The sequence below is a fragment of the Rosa rugosa genome, chromosome 5, assembly GCF_958449725.1.
Source record: "Rosa rugosa chromosome 5, drRosRugo1.1, whole genome shotgun sequence".
In the NCBI taxonomy this organism is placed as follows: Eukaryota; Viridiplantae; Streptophyta; class Magnoliopsida; order Rosales; family Rosaceae; genus Rosa; species Rosa rugosa.
In genome coordinates this window covers 51983458-52001013 of record NC_084824.1, presented here as the reverse complement: position 1 = coordinate 52001013, position 17556 = coordinate 51983458, and the positions used below count along the sequence as shown (strand labels likewise).

The 17556-nt window shown below is 38.1% G+C and overlaps 1 protein-coding gene across 7 annotated transcripts in view; it reads right to left on the bottom strand.

Annotated features, from left to right (window-relative positions):
• Nucleotides 1-11025: 11025 nt before the first annotated feature.
• LOC133712756 (ASI1-immunoprecipitated protein 1-like) overlaps nt 11026-17556 on the bottom strand; it is a 39288-nt gene continuing 32757 nt past the window's right edge. Inside the window, exons 1-3 of one of the 7 annotated variants that reach the window (XM_062138868.1) lie at nt 12880-13038; nt 11369-11982; nt 11026-11264 (exon numbers count right to left, since the gene is read on the bottom strand). In XM_062138868.1, coding sequence (XP_061994852.1) covers nt 11258-11264; nt 11369-11961 — 600 coding nt within the window. In that variant the 5' untranslated portion in view covers nt 11962-11982; nt 12880-13038 and the 3' untranslated portion in view covers nt 11026-11257. Of the gene's footprint in view, nt 11265-11368; nt 11983-12113; nt 12137-12274; nt 12851-12879; nt 13039-13109; nt 13846-13961; nt 14051-17556 lie in introns of those variants that run through there. The other 6 variants (XM_062138862.1, XM_062138869.1, XM_062138865.1 and 3 more) reach the window with 6 other exon arrangements.

Below are 17556 nucleotides of genomic sequence, written 5' to 3'. Positions count from 1 at the left end.
TTTCCTGCACCTCCTCTAAATATTCTTAATTTCTGATCAACTACAAATGTGGTTAGGGTCTTTCTTTCAATACACCATACATAGGAATCTACGCTTTCAACGACTATTATCAAACAGATAAAGATTAGTCAATTTTTAATGAGTGAAATGACCAAACAGATAAAGAGAATTACAAATGTGGTTAGAGTTTTTTCAGTACACCGTGCGTACGAACCTAGGCTTTCAATGGATGTTATTAAACAGATAAAGATCAGTCAATTTTTAAGGAGTAAAATGACCAAACAGATAAAGATAATCTGGAGTACAAAACTAACCGATCACATCTTACCAAATTTTACGTTGTTTAACAAACTACATCTTGAAATACAGCAACCACAGAAGAAACTTCTTACTTTGAAAAGAACTATTAGTAGAGGTGATCACCATCGGTTCTTTTCTGTTTAGGGTTAAGACTTTGCTTGGTGTCAATCAATTCCGTATACAATAGACCCAAGAAATAGTTCGTTTGCACAAGCAAGAAACCGATAAACAAAGTTGTGTCTTTGATTACACAACATTACTCTACGATTCCTTGACAAAGGAACATCCAACAGGCGCTTTGGATCAATTGTGCCACCGTAGTTCAATGGATACTGGTAGCTTCTCCTTGTGCAGCCATCCACCTTTTGCTGTTCATTTTAGACTCGCTAACTGATTCTAGTTTGTTTCATGAGTTGTCCATACATGGAAATGTTAAGCAGTAAAATTATTCTGTTATTCGTCATCTCCAACTCTCATTTGCTCCAGTTGACTGGTTTCTTTTGCCCTTTGTTCATGTTTTACTTGATGTAGAGAAATTTCCGTACCTTTTATGGTGTAATTGCTGATTAGAGGGTGCGCAGACCATTAAAAAAAAAAAAAAAAATACTATGATCAGGTTTTAATTGCAAATTAAAGGGTTCAGAAGACCACTAATAAATTACTTCTACTTACATAGTGTTAAGGATAATTGTTAGTAAAATAGTAAAAATTTAGTATAGTTTTATTTGTTAGTTAGGAGACTTTTTTACAGCTGTACTACATCTCTAGCTACAGGTATAAATAGATGCAACTGTACTCCTATTTCTGTAACAAGTTACAAAAATACTTGATACCAGTTCGTTGCTTCTTCAATTCTCTCTGCTTCTCTATTTCTTATGCTAAAGCTAACATGGTATCAGAGCCAGGTTTGATCGGGATCGAAATTTTTCGCCGGCGACCTAGATTTCCTTCAAGAAATTCATCCTCTCTATTTCTGTCTGCTTATGATTCAAGCATTCAAGCTATTCAGATAAGTTCATCGTTCATTTTCGTAGATCGAGTTATAAAATTTCATCAAGATTGTTGACATTTGCTGTTGATTTCTTACATCGGAGCCTTGAAATTGTGTTCTATGCACTCTATTACTGATTGAAAAAGGTTATTCCTGGAGATTTGTTAAAAGATTGAAGAAAATTGAAAACCCTAGATCATTTGAAGAAACGCATACTTTGATTCTACTACTTGTTGAACAATCTGATACTAGTTCGTGCTCACTGCCTGAATTCCTTACAAGTTTATTGCTAGAATCGATTATATTTAAGGAACTTTGATTGAAGACCAGAAGTTCCTTGAATTTTTGGGATAATTTTCTTTGGTTCTGCATATGGGTATTTTTGTATGAGAAGAGTATATGCTCATTTTGGGCTCCTATTGAAGAATGCTACTCAGTTATTACAAGTTTTCTGCCAATTATTGAAGTTTGTTGAGGTGTTCTCTCTGCCCTCAATTCGTGGCTGTATTGGTGTCTTGATAAGATTGGGTTCTGGTATAGCTCCGGGTTCTTTTGACTTCAAATCAAGATATGAACCATTTGAGATAAGTTGGGTTTTGCATTCAATGATTTCATACAAAGATAAGAAGGGCTTCAGTACTACTTGTTAACAATTGGTCTTGGTTATCAGTTTTGTGAAGAAAATTTCAGTAGCATTCATATTATTGTTACTCCAGGTTTTGGAGTAGGTTGTCTGCTGGTTATTCAAGATAGGAATTCCTGTTTTCTCTGCTTTTCTACATTAAAGGAATCATATTGTCAGACTTTGCCACCTTGAATCATGCATCAGAACAGTGAGCTACAACTTTCTTTACTCTCCAACTTCAGCAATGTAATCACAGTTCGCTTGGATGACACTAATTACGTAACTTGGAGATTTATGCTCGAGTCAATGTTGGTAGGGTGTGCTCTAATGGGATACATTGATGGGTCTATTCCGTGTCCCCCACAATACAAAACAACAAAAGAGGGTTGTATTAGCTCAGAGCTTACACAAGACTTTAAGGATTGGAGGAAGAATGACTCTGCTTTGATCACTTTACTAGCTGCTACTTTGTCATCTGATGCACTTTCATTCATTGTTGGGAGTAAAACATCTAAAGAAGTGTGGTTTTCACTCGAGCAGAGATATGGTAAACTTTCAAAATATAAAGCTTTTGAGCTCAAGACCTCGATGTAGAAAATTCAAAAAGGTAATGATAGTATTGACAAGTATATGCAACGTTTTAAAACTGTGAGGGATCAACTTTCAGTAGCTGGAGTTTCTATTCCTGATGAAGATATAGTTATTTTGATTTTGAATGGATTGCCTTCTGAGTTTGCTACCATGAAAACTATAATAAGGATCAAAACACAAAAATCCCCTGTTTCAATGGAAGAATTAAGATCTCTCTTGTTAATTGCGGAAGATGAGATTAATCAATCTGTGAAGTCCATTTCTTTGTCTTTGGAGGCTGCTATGGCTGCATTTGATGATAATTCCAGAGGTACTTTACCTTCTCATTCTTTGAATAATACTTTACCTAATTCCGAAATGGTTAGCTCATCTACTACACCTGCTGCTACTCTTACAAGCAATTCTTCAAAACCTGTTACTCAATTTGGTTGTGTGCCTCAACCGATTGTTATATCTACCACACCTGGGTATGTTTCTGCATCAACTCATGCTACTAGTACTGTACATGCCTCTAATACTATGATGCTTACGAGTAGTGTTGCTTCTCCTACTGGATGCACTATGCAATACATGCCTAATTCTGAGTTTATGATGAGTGCTACTCTTGCTGCATTAAATGGCTGCATCATTTATCCTTCTCCTTCACCATACATGTTCAATGTCCAACCTCAAGATGTTGGTTATTCTCCTTATAATAATGGTTTGGTTCTGTCACAAGTCAACACAGAATTCATTCAACCCAATGGTAGAATTCAACATAATGGAGGATTTATTGAACCACATGGTACTTTTTCATGTCAAAATGGTGACTTTCAGACCAATGATGGCCTTATGCAGCAAGCTCCTGATAATTCTCAGAAAAGCAATGATTCTTGTGGTCCAGATCATAAGAATAATGGTGTCTATGGACAGAGAAATAAGTCCCGTTCTGATGGTGGGAGGATTGATCCATTTGTGCACAATAATAAAGTTTCTCAAGCAAGATCTAGTGACTCTCAAAGTGTGTGTTCTGGCAAAATTTGTCAAATATGTAAACGATTTGGACACATTGCTGGAACTTGTCCTCAAAGATCTGCTCCTCGGCAAATTATTGCCTCTGGATCTTATATGCAGTGTCAGATTTGCATGAAGTCAGGTCACAGTGCAGCTGAATGCTTGTACAGGCATAACTATACTTTTCAGCCACCAAATTATGTCTCAGATGCTAGTCAAAGTCTTCCCTTGCATATTAACAATGCAACTCCAGCTCCCTCTGACCTCTCCAAATGGCAACAAAAACTGCTCAAGGAAATTGAAGCTTTTCCGATGCAAGGCACTTGGCGGCTGTTATCTACTCCTTTGGATCAAACTACACTACATTGTAGGCAAGCAACTTATCCTATGAAGCTATGCCAATCACTGCCACTCATTAATCCTGGTTGAAACCAATATCATGGGTTACTGTATTGCTGAAGTCTTTGGCTCTTTGTTGATGCAATCTGATGGTACCTTCTCTCCCATCAGCTTGAGGGAGGGTGTTAAGGATAATTGTTAGTAAAATAGTAAAAATTTAGTATAGTTTTATTTGTTAGTTAGGAGACTTTTTTACAGCTGTACTACATCTCTAGCTACAGGTATAAATAGATGCAACTGTACTCCTATTTCTGTAACAAGTTACAAAAATACTTGATACCAGTTCGTTGTTTCTTCAATTCTCTCTGCTTCTCTATTTCTTATGCTAAAGCTAACATGATAAAGTAATCTGGGGTTCACATCCAAAACCAATTGGCAATGGATGGAGTGGCCCAAACCCTTATAAACCCACTAGCAAGGTCCCATTTTTCCCATGTGGGATGTATATACTCTCAACACGCCCCCGCACGTGTGGGGAATTTTCAAGCCATACACGTGGACAACTTTGGGTGACGTGGAGCCCGTGTGGCCGTGAGGCATGCACACGTGGGATAACCCGCTCTGATACCATGATAAAGTAATCTGGGGTTCACATCCAAAACCAATTGGCAATGGATGGAGTGGCTGAAACCCTTATAAACCCACTAGCAAGGTCCCATTTTTCCCATGTGGGATGTATATACTCTCAACACATAGAACTCTTGTTCAGGCATAAAGACAGTAAGCACAACTAGGAAGAGAAATGCAAGATTTTCAAGCTGAGAGCTAGAGGCAAGCCAACACTGATGCTAATATTAGGTAAAAGTGTCGAAATACATTGCAGACCATTCTTACAGTTAACATGCTAATATTGGTCACCCCGGTGGATTGTGAAACTATTGACTCGAGTAGATGTGCTATTTGGGATGTCCTTGTTACAACTAGTACCCTAAAGTCATCTGACTTGAGAGCTGCTAGCATAATACTCGTTACATGAGTCATAGTCTTCTTGAGCAAAAATTATTTTGTGTGAAAGGCAAAAGACAAATTCAAAATCATGCCCACATGGTGTTATAAGGGGAATAAAGATTATGTGTGTCAAATTCTTTCGTATTTGAGTTCTGCGTTTCAGGTTTCTACAAATATTACACACCCCATCTTGAGATATGTTCACTCCTCACAACAAGAGGTATAGAATACTCGATCGTCCTCTATCTTACCTTGTGGTTGTCGGAATCAATTCACTTGTGTGAACTTATTTTGTTGCACTCTTGTTTCTGGATGTGTGGTATTGCTCTTGTTGGAAAAACTATGCAAATTCAATCTCCTCTTATCATTTGGATACAAACCAAATCATTGTGTGATTGCATTTCATTCTTGCATTCATTATAAATGTTAAATTAAGGGGGAGTTCCAGTTCTTCGTCACATTGATGTGCTCTCTCTCTGATGTGGGCAAGTTAAGATGGCTCACTTGAATTGCAATTTTATGTCTGTTACTATCATGTATTTTTCACAATGTGTGTGTGATAAGTGTTTCAGGATTTGAAGGCTTCTTCACAAGTGAAATCCCTCAAGTACTTGTTGAGGGGGAGTTTACATAAGATAGAGTAGTTTTGTATAGGAATGCCAAATGGGGAGATTGTAGGTACAATACTTGTACATGTCATGTTGGCATTCCCATACAAAGCTGTGACAAAGCCCATTTACTGATCTCAGAGAAATTCAGGCAAATGCATCTCATGCATAAGCATGGGATTGCAACATGCCGAGTCAGTTTGAGTCGGTTTGAGTCGGTCCCATGTGTCGAAGAGGATTTGATCTGGGAAAGTATCTTTTGGGTTTAATATATATGTTTTATTTATATAAAGATATTCTTCTGTTGATCAAATCAGATTATTGAAATCCTACGTATTTTAGGATTTGGTGTTTTTAATTAGTTATCCTTAATCAAAAAGATTTTGTTTCCTAATAGGATTATAATTAGGGTAGAATCTTGGTTGATTGAAACACACGTTGGTTATGAATATATTGAAAAAAAGAGACGTCCATATGTGTGAACCATTGACGCAAGAATTATTTGAGTAGTCTTGCTTGTTTGCTTAAGATTGAGTTATCATAAGAGTCAAAACACTTGGTCCATGTTTAAGTGTTCTTGGTCATTTGTTCATATGCATAAATTCTCTTGAGATTAGTAGAGAAGTTGTAAAGAAAGAAGAGCGATAATTGGTGATAGTTCAAGTGAAGAAGGAGTTCAAGATTGAAGACAAACTTCTTGTTAGTTTTGTCTATCGAGTGTAGCTAATTGAGTGCTACTTGAGTTTTGTAAAGAACATATCCTTCGTTATAAGTTAATTGTTATTTTTGGGTTCTCAAGAGTAAGAGCCCCGCAGTATTTTTTATCTCATATTTGAGGTTTTCACTGCGTAACAAAAAATCTGGTGTTCTGTGTGAAATTTTTTGATTTCTGCCCAGTAAGGATTGAAACATGCCTATCAATCCCCATTTTCCAGAAAACGTTTCATCCAAGTATTTTCAAAATACATTGCAGAACATGCAATCCTTCAATATTTCTTACAATGTACTCTATATGAAGCTAAATAAAACCGTTAATTTCTTCTTCATCTTGGTTCTTGTTTCTACTCAAGAGTTTTGACATCAATTTTCATAAACTGCAATATGGGATCAGAAGACGTGGGAATAGCTATCAACTTCCTACACCTATATGAGGTCAGTTTGACTAGACAGGAGGAAGAACCTAAAGTAAGAGTCTTCCATTCATTTGCAACTTGAATGTGATAACGGTGTGCCAAACGCTTAACAGTTCCATCTGTTATCACGCATTTATCATTTCATACTTCTCATGATTCTCCTTGAGGGCTCCTCGCTGCCTCTCTGCAAGCTTCTCTATCATCCTCCAACTGTTGATTGAGCGTAGTCAGCTTCAAGTGCATTATCCTTGGCGAGCTGCTTCAATTTATTCGCCACTTCAACCAGGTCCCTACGTACCGTTGGTTGAATTTCTGTGTAGGACTTTCAAGGTTACTTCAATTAAATTAGGAGTAGTTGTATGATCTCAATGCATTGTACTGATTGAAGAAGAATCGTTTGGTAAAGTTCACAGTGTTTAAATTTAGTTTTAACTTCCATTCTATCATGAAAGATACCTATGTTATTGTTTCTTCAAAGATAAGTAAGCCTTCATTTTCTAGCTTGTTAATTGTAGAGAATCAAGCCTTCAACCTGTCTTTAGTACTGATTAAAATGGATGCACACAGCTTTCATTTGTTTCTCATTTTAACTGGTAAGTCAGACCAGCTCCAATTGTTCGATATCACTTTGATCAAGTTAATTATGGAAGAAAGGTAGCTCCTATAGTTAGAATCTTGGACACGAAATTCGTACCATATAGAAGTCTCAAACTTTAATTAAACATGGATGACACATCTTCCTTTAACTGCTTCATTTGCTGCAAGACAAAGCGAGGAGTATATTACCTGGGGCACATCTCCCTAGTTGGACATTTCCACTGTACAATCAGACATAAATGCCATCGAGGGCGCGCAAGTGGTACTTTTTTCCTTTCACCCAGAGTTTTGTTCCGATGGGTTTCGTATGGAGAAGGTTTTGATGAGGGTACGGTGCTCCGACTATCGCGCACTCCTTGATCTGATCGATCAAGTGGACTTCTTCTAACCAAAATAATAAGTCTTAATTAAACAAATCAAATCAACTAATGAATGAGAAATCTACTCTAGAGTTGTCTAATTATATGTCTAGGGGTGTTACCTAAGTGGAAGATTACAGTAGCAAACTATCAATTTCTTTTGAACAATTCCTATCATCAAAGTACGCCTGTCGTACAATCAGATTTGTTGATAAGCTTACATAAAACTGATAGACTTCTCTGTATTCCTAATTGACCAGGTATATTTTTCTTCATTTCTATATCACGAAACTACTATTCTCCATTTTGCTTCTGCATGCGTGCAAGGATTACCAACGTCTAAAAGTAAACAGCCTCTCCGCATTTTCATATATGCATTTATCATAAGACCCAAATAGTCAATAATCACCACCCACAACTTGTTCAATGATCCACTATATATATGAATCTCTCCTTCCCTCCAATACACCACAAACATATTCCAAGAGAGATATTCATCATCAGAGAGTAAAAGCCTAGATTGAAAGAAAGCAAAGATGTCTGATCAATGCGAAGGTAATGTTGATGCATGATCTAGTTCCTTGGTTTCGGCAATTATAAAGTAATTGATGCGAGTACTAATTTTTTTTTAGTCCATATATAAAATATATATATGTGCAGGTAAGGATTCATGGCCTGAACTGTTGGGAGCTGAGGGAACAGTTGCAAAGGCAACAATTGAGAGCGAAAACTCTTTAGTCGAGGCAGTGATCGTGCTAGAAGGAACACCTGTCACTACAGATTTCCGGTGTGATAGGGTTCGTGTTTGGGTCGATACAGATGGCATTGTTACCAGGGTCCCTGTCATTGGGTAATTGATCGGTCGTTGATAATAAGGGTTACTTACTTACTTGTGAAGAAATTCATATAAAATAATACTGAAATAATGAGTTGTATTTCCATGCAATATTCATTGTATTAAACAGTACGTAGTTTGTTTTCCTTTCAGTGTATTCTTAATGAATCTATTTAAATAAAGAATCATTGCCTTTTCTTCTTTCCTGCTCCTCCTCTAAATATTCTTAATTTCTGATCAACTACTTTTTTTTTTTTTTTTTTGAGAGAAGGAAATGCATTGCATTAAACTGCTGAATCATTGCCTTTTCTTCTTTCCTGCTCCTCCTCTAAATATTCTTAATTTCTGATCACCTACTTTTTTTTTTTTTTTTTTGAGAGAAGGAAATGCATTGCATTAAACTGCTAAACGCAATTGAGATACAAGTACAAGTATAAGTACCGGAAAGTCAAAATGACAATCCACAACCTAATATGAAAGTCAGGAAACAAAAGCGTCATCGCTACTAACTAGCTGCGCTGCCTGTAACTTTCACAAGAAAATACTTGTAACCATAAAAAGGAAGAAGTAGAAAAATGTCTTCACTTCTTCTCTTCAACCTAATCTAGAACTTCTTTGGTTGAAGAACAGAAACAGTGGTGGCCTCGTTAAAACCTTGTTTAGATAAAACCCAGTGGGAAAAACTCCAAACCGAGGAAAGAGTACCACCCATACAAAACAAAACACACCACAAAAAACTGCACTGTCTGGGAAGACCTAGACCTGTCACCCAAAATGGGAGAGAACGGGGGAGGGGGAAAACAAGTTGGTTGTGTCCAAAGGACACCCGTTACTGCTCTTGCATGTTTGATTGTTTGAAAGCTCCTTTACGACGCTTGGACTTGGGAATAACCTCCTTAGAGACCTCTGAAACCTCATCCAAATTGCCAGATCAGTGAGCACATCATCCAAAGGGTGGTAGAGTGAAGGAGATTGATTAACTCCATGTGTAACCTCTTGCGGAGAAAGAGGAATTTTAGGGTCAGCAACCGTCTCTCCTTGCGAGAGAATAAGGGGAATTAACCGCAGTCAACTGTTGAAGAAGGGTTATGGGCCTATCAAAAAGCAGATAAGCTGTGATTGGGCTTGGGCCCGAACTATGTTTCAGAAAAAAATGGGCTCCCACAACTGTCTTTAACCAGATACGACATTTTCGCATCAGCGGTTGATGCCAAAGTAACCGCTTGAGAGCCATGCACCGCCTCCAACGTCGGCATCTGGGGTTGAGGAGCCTTAACCATCTGGTTTCCGGCAGACGAAGAAGTCAAGAAGATCTGCATATCCAAATTGACTGAATTCATTGATGGTACCATAATTCCTTCCTCTTGATCTGATCGAAATCATCTCCACAATAGAGTTGAAGTCTGTCAAAATTCTGTATCTTATTGCTTGCAAAGATTTGAATGCTCCTGCAATCATCAAATTGAAACCCACAACAGTTATATAAATGAAGACAATTAAAACACAAAGCAAAATGAAAGAGATCCTGCAAAACAGAGTCAGAATTAATAACCCATAACAAGCTAAATGCAGAATTGAAATAAGGAGGCTTAAGCATCGCAAAGGATGCATCTTGAGAGAGAGCCTGAAGAACTATAAAGAGATCAAGAACAGGTGACTTCAGATGGAATCACAATCGGGTTCCCCTGATCAACTACAAATGTGGTTAGGGTTTTTCTTTCAATACACCATACATAGGAATCTACTCTTTCAACGACTATTATCAAACAGATAAAGATTAATCAATTTTTAACGAGTGAAATGACCAAACAGATAAAGATAATTACAAATGTGGTTAGAGTTTTCTTTCAGTACACCGTACATACGAACCTAGGCTTTCAATGAATGTTATTAAACAGATAAAGATTAGTCAATTTTTAACGAGTAAAATGACCAAACAGATAAAGATAATCTGGAGTACAAAACTAAAACGATCACAGCTTACCAAATTTTACGTTGTTTAACAAACTACATCTTGAAATACAGCAACCACAGAAGAAACTTCTTACTTTGAAGTTTGAAAAGAACTATTGGTAGAGGTGATCACCATCGGTTCTTTTCTGTTTAGGGTTTAGACTTCGCTTGGTGTCAATCAATTCCGTATACAAAAGACCCAAGAAATAGTTCGTTTGCACAAGCAAGAAACCGATAAACAAAGTTGTGTCTTTGATTACACAACATTACTCTACGATTCCTTGACAAAGGAATATCCAAACAGGCGCTTTGGATCAATTGTGCCACCGTAGTTCAATGGATACTGGTAGCTTCTCCTTGTGCAGCCATCCACCTTTTGCTGTTCATTTTAGACTCGCTAACTGATTCTAGTTTGTTTCATGAGTTGTCCTTACATGGAAATGTTAAGCAGCAAAATTATTCTGTTGTTCGTCATCTCCAACTCTCATTTGCTCCAGTTGACTGGTTTCTTTTGCCCTTTGTTCATGTTTTATTTGATGTAGAGAAATTTCCGTACCTTTTATGGTGTAATTGCTGATTAGAGGGTGCGCAGACCATTAAGAAATGCTATGAGAGGTTTTAATTGCAAATTAAAGGGTTCAGAAGACCACTAATAAAATACTTCTACTTACGTAGAACTCTTGTTTAGGCCTAAAGACAGTAAGCACAACTAGGAAGAGAAATGAAAGATTTTCAAGCTGAGAGCTAGAGGCAAGCCAACGCTGATGCTAATATTAGGTAAAAGTGTCGAAATACATTGCAGACCGTGAAATCCTTCAGGATTTCTTACAATATACTCTATATGAAGCTAACTAAAACAGTTAATATGCTTCTTCATCTTGGTTGTTGTTTCTACTCAAGAAGTCTCGACTCTTGACATCAAATTTCAGAAACTGCAATATTGGATCAAAAGACGTGGGAATTACTATCAACTTCATACACCTATATAAGGTCAGTTTTGACTAGACAGGAGGAAGAACCTAAATAAAGAGTCTACCATTCATCTGCAACTGGAATGTGATAATGCTGTGCCAAACGCTTAGCAGTTCCATCCGTTATCACACCATTTATCATTTCATACTTCTCATGATTCGCCTTGAGGGCTCCTTGCTGCCTCTCTGCAAGCTTCTCTTCATCCTCCAACTGTTGATTGAGCGCAATGTCAACTTCAAGAGCATGATCCTTAGCAAGCTGCTTCAATTTATTTGCCACTTCAAAGTCAGGATCCTTTGTCTCCACCCAACGGAACTCTATCTTTCTACCAGGCTTTGCAGGACGATCCTCAAACATCTCCGGTTTCGCTTCACGTGCCCTCACAGGCCTTGGAATTCCACCAACCATAAAAGGCCTGTGAGATATTTCTGAGACAATGGCATTAGCCTGCCTCGGGTTCTCCATCTCCACCAATGCAGAAACGGGGATGTTCTTTGTTTCCAAGTAATTTGGAATGAATTGAACATTTTTAACTGTCCCGAACTGAGAGATAGCTTTTCTGACAACCGGTTCAGTAACCTGTGGAGAGAGGTTATCAAGGTAAACAGTTCGTCTGACCTTTTCCTCAAATGCAGAGTACTCTGCTTCTGAAGCCATATTCCAACAGCAAGTAAAAATCTAACATGAAACAGAGTTCAACAGTTAGCCAAAACATTTCAAATTCTGGTATAATTCCTATTCAAGCAAAGAATTAAAGAAAATAGGAATCATAACAAAACCCCAGAAAGTGCAGATTCATCATAGAACACCTAATCTTTGAATGAAATAAGTAATCCACAAAGCTTAACATATTAAGCTCCCAACCCTAATGCAGCATTAACATAGCATTAGCCAAAAGATTGTAGTCCTCATTCTAGACGTTACTGTTATTTTTTACAACCTCATTTAGATGAAGTTATTGTTTATTGACCTGCATCACACAAATCCCCACTGGTTTCAGTTCAGACCAGACCAGATCTGGATTGAAAAAAATTTCAAAGCTAAGATATCAACTTTTAGAATGTGCCCCATCTCAGATTGCATGGCAATAATATCAACAAGTGATCTGATAGCAATAGTAAATATCAACTCAACAGTTCAAGCAGATACAGTAGATACATGCTAAATGCAAAGACTCACATTTTGAATGGGATGGGGGAAAATAATAATAATCACATGGAACGTCAATGTCGATGACAAAAGGAAAACTAACACACAACACCTACAAGAATATCATCAACAAGTGTTTCAAGAAAACACGAATTAAGAAGTCTAGCGTCTATCAATGTGAATACGAAAACAGACTTGATATCCAACAAGTTGAAGGAAATTTTAACAATCAAATGTCACCGCGATAATTAATCCATTAATTGAGTACATTCAGAGCTGTGCATTCCAATTGCAAACTTCCTTAATTGTTGAATGGGGTTCACTGTACAGTTTAAAACTTCTAACTGATGTGTTTTTAATGAATAAAGAAGGCCATATTGTTTCTCTATCTTACAAGTATATTGGACAAGCCATAAGTTATCTTACCAGCTTAAGATCCACCTCAGACCATCCAAGAGAAACCTTTCATATCTTATGCAATAGTAGACATGTTTCACATCAGTGTATTATCAAAGATATTAATTTCTAAGACCCAAAAGCATAAGATTTACCTCCCAAATTCCATTCAATCAAAAAGACAATGCTTGGACAAGAAAAACCATGTAATTATCCTTATTGAATCAATTAAACTTCCAGTCCTACAAATAAGACATTACTATTTATTCCCCTCCGAGAGAACCACGTTCTGCCAGCATCGTTTGTGTTAACTAAGTGCAAATGGCCATCATCCTCTCACAAACCTCCTCCTCCCTTTTGTCAGGGCGCAGAACGAATTGTCAAAGACAAGACAGAGGCATCTTAACCAAAACTATGATAGTCATGGACTATTATCCTCTCCAGTTCTAATTAAGAGAAACCTCGAGTACATTCGAGAATTGTAATAGAAGGCTCACGATTGTGGAAAAAAAAACGCACAAAGAAACCTAGCCGATCTACAAATGAAGCAGGGTCACCACTCAAGACGATAGACGTGATTCTGGCCTAAATTTTGATGCAAAAACCACATCACATGCAGCACATAATGGCTTTACTACTCTACTTAACTCCAGAATGTTCATCAAATAAAATCTTGTTAGAGCAAATCATTAGATATAGTGAGATAGAACAAAAGATGTGTTCAACTCAAACAGCCCACAGGTAAATCCGAGGAGACAATCACCAAAACAGAAAAATGTAGCCTAATCCCCCCACATGTAAAAATAACTAACCAGGATACTATATGATAGGCTTTAGCCTTACAAGTCGCAAACTTTATTCTTATGCAACCCTCAGAAATGAGCTAAGAATCAGAAATTCTTAGTATTATAAAGTCATCTATGAAATGGGGAAGCTTTATGGGCTAAGAGAAAAGAAAACCCAAGATTATTGGCAGCTCAATTTCTTTAAACCCCTCAAAAAAGTACTCAACTTTCACCAAATTTAACCAAGGGAACTCTACAGAGACCAAAACCCAGATGCAATATGAGAAAACGAAGAAATGAGGATTTGGGTTTTACTTTTGAACATACCTCTGAGGAACCCAGAACAGAAGTGAAAGTTGACTCACCGAGTCGGTGTCTGAGGAAGAAGACTGAAACTGAACCGGGTCTAATTCTAAGCTTTTTAAAACCGCGGGTTTTCGATACCCTTTGGATACTCTAACCCGGCCCAACCCGAATTTCCTCAATCCCCAAACTTTTTAGAAGCAAATGTATCATAGATTTTGATGGAACAATTTCAATCACATTCAAAGCAGTGTGAGATCAGAGTCAACCTCCTTCTGCTTCTCCGTGGACTCATCATCAATGGTGTCGATCAAACCGAGATATGAATTATGATATGTATAAAATATATGATTGTGTAGTAGATGTGGCTTTTCGTTGACTTTGGTACAGAATATTGAGCATGTTGATGATGAGTTTTGATTCATAATAACATTTGTGAGAATTTGAGCCTATTTGTCATTCTTTATGAGCGTTTATTGAAAATTATACTCTTATTTTCTTGGCGATATTTAGTGTTCTCATTATCTTTCTTTTTAATTGACTGCTTGTCACAGATTTAGTTTAACGGACTCTAGAGATTACTAGATTTTGCTCTTGTACTGATCAAAACTTTTATCAATACATGTCCCTGATTTCAGAAAGGATAAATGTACTTAGGAACTTCCAGCTTAGCCAAAATAGCTTGTGTCCATATTTGTGTACACAAGATTGATAGGAGCATAAATGCGACAAATATAATGTGCAATCCGTTACACTTTTCTTAGTTATTTCTTTTAAAAAGTCAGTTTTAACTTTGTTTTCTTTTTAGGTAGCTCGTGGAGTGATTCAAGAGAAATAGGAGTTGAAAAGGAGCAATGGAGCCATGGATCATGAAGTACTGATGAAAGGACTAAGTTTGATCAACCTTTTGGCCAGAAATTCCAAGGGAAATCCACAGAAAAAGTTGTACAAAACAGTTGCTGCAAAGCAGAGAACTGCAGTTTCAGAATCAGCTTTCTGGGAACGGTTTTGAGGAGCAATTTTCGCATTCTTCCAGCTGTACCTTTGCAAAAAGAACCATCGATCCTTGAAGACATGATGTTATACTTTGACAAGAGCCACATAGATGGCAAAAATCGTCGACGAGGTAGTAGGAAATCAAAGTCAAAGCAGGCTTCCCGATAAGGCAGAAACTGTCAGCTTTTCACGAAGCTTTTTGAGAGGTCTTTTCGGGCTGTTGAAGGATGTTGTATTCTAGTGTGCCTCTTCAAACTAGGTTTTAGATCTAGAGTTGTAATAGGAGAAGGTTCTAGATTTCCTAGTTATATTCGGATTATATTTCCTTGTATGACAAGATTATGCACTTTGTAAATCTCTATATAAAGGGCTCCTATTATCAATAATAGAACACACAATTCTCTCATCATTCTCTCTGCAAATCATATTTACTACAACACGTTATCAGCACGAGCCCTAACCCTGTAACAAATAACCAAAACCCTAAAACAAGTCGAAACCCTCAAACCCTAGTTGACTCTGCCTCCCAACTAGTAGTCCCCGACCCAAGGAGTCCGGAACCGGCGGCAACACAACCAAAACCGGCCGGAAACTTACCGAACCGGCCGCCGGAAGCCACAAACCATCCGCTGCGATCTCTCCACCGGTTCACCACCTTCCGGACACCCAATTGCCACGAAATTTTGTCAGCAGCACCGTCTCTGTCCTAGGATTCAGGAACCAGAAGTGGAACACCAAGAACCGGTCCAGAAGCCCATGAACCGGCCGTCAAACCAACTGGTCTATTTACAGAAAAACCGGCAGAAACGACTTTTTGCCCAATTTTTTCTGTTTTGGCCAATACCAACTGCCGCAAGCTCCTAGCCCTAGCTAGCCATACCGTTCACTGCCCCTGCAGCCCTTGAGCACCCGTATGCCCCTGCAGCATTGTCGCACGCCCGCTGCCCCTGCAGCACAGCAGCACGCTCGTTCCTGTGCAGATTAGTCTGTTTGCACGCCCTGAAACATCTTGATAGAGACCTCAGATCAAAATCCTTCCTGTATCAAAGTTGTTTGTCTCTGTCTCTTATATCTGACCTCCAAATTTCAGCCCTATTGGAGTCTTTTTGAGACCTGTACACCAATCGAAGTGAGAGCTGTTCAGAAGCGAATCTGCTCTGAATTTCAACAAGTACGTAGCTTTCTTGTCTTTTTAATTTCTTTATTTTATTAGGAGATTTGAAACCCTCCCTTCTCCTCCATCCCACCTTTCTATAACGTGGGTTTGATTATTCAATAAGCGAAATTGTGGGGATTCACGCTAAACGGACTAAGAGCGTTCGTAATCAACGAACTAAGAGTGTTCATAATCTTCGGACTAAAAGCGTCCGCAAGCATCAATTTTTAACCATATTAAACATCATTGTTTCGGTCTAATCCAAATATTCTTGGAAATTGATTTCTTGGTAGCATAGCTTGGAAATCTTATTTGTATTAGTTTTCGAGGAAGCATTGACTCCGAAACTAACTTGTTCTTGTTTCATCTTTCAGGATGTCAAACACAAACAAATTCGATTTTGCTCCATTGGATTATGCAGGCAAAGGGTATTTAGACTGGGCCATTGACATTGAGATCCATCTTACTGCCCGAGATTTATTGCATACAATCCAAGAGCTTTGTCCTATAGAAACAGCTCCAGATCCTCAAACTGAGAAAGATAATTCCAGGGCACTTGCCTTCATGAAACGTCACATGGATAGTGACCTCCAGTTTGAGTTCATAAATAAGAATAGCGCCATAAAGCTTTGGCAAGCGCTTCATGAATGTTATGGCAATGTTTGGGACTCCATCCTTCCGAATATAGAAGCAGAATGGAATGATTTTCGCTTCTCTGAATTTGACACGGTCATGCAATTTTATTCGGAAGCTCTTTGCATCAGATCAATGATACGTCTCTGTGGAAAGACAATCACAGAACACCAATTGATTGAGAAAACCCTCAATACCTTCCCTATCTATGCTATGAGGTCCTCAGAATTATTCTGGACTCATGTAAATGCAAGACGGATCACAAGTTTTCAACAGTTTATTGAAGCTATGAACAGAGAAATTGATAGGCCTCAAGACGGCCATCAAGAGCATCGTCCCATGGCTAGAGAAAGTCGCCATCGACGTCATGATCCATACGATCAAAATGCTCGAGAAGGTCATCGCCCAAGGCGACAATCACGCGACCGTAGGAGTCGTAGTTTTGAGGGAAGAAGGGTTGGAAACCATGGAGCCAATGTTGGCCATGGTCATCACTTTCCAACGCTACCGGTCCTAGGGACCATGTAAATTGCCCCAATGCACCTCAATCAAGGGAGAATCCTCTTTATGGTGTCTATTTCTGATATGGAATGTCTGATCAATGGACCCGAGTTTGCAATGTACCTAAGAAGGTAGCCACATCATGGTGATCAAGACATCGAGTTCAAAAAGACTTTAAATCTGGCGATGAAGACAAAATGCCGTAGATTTTTATTTCGAATAGTCTTTTATTTTTCCAAGAATTATGTAAAGGCAATTATGCCTTAATCAATAAATGACAATTTTGTATTAACTCTTTCTCAAGTTGCGCATCCAATGAAGTATGATGTCTAG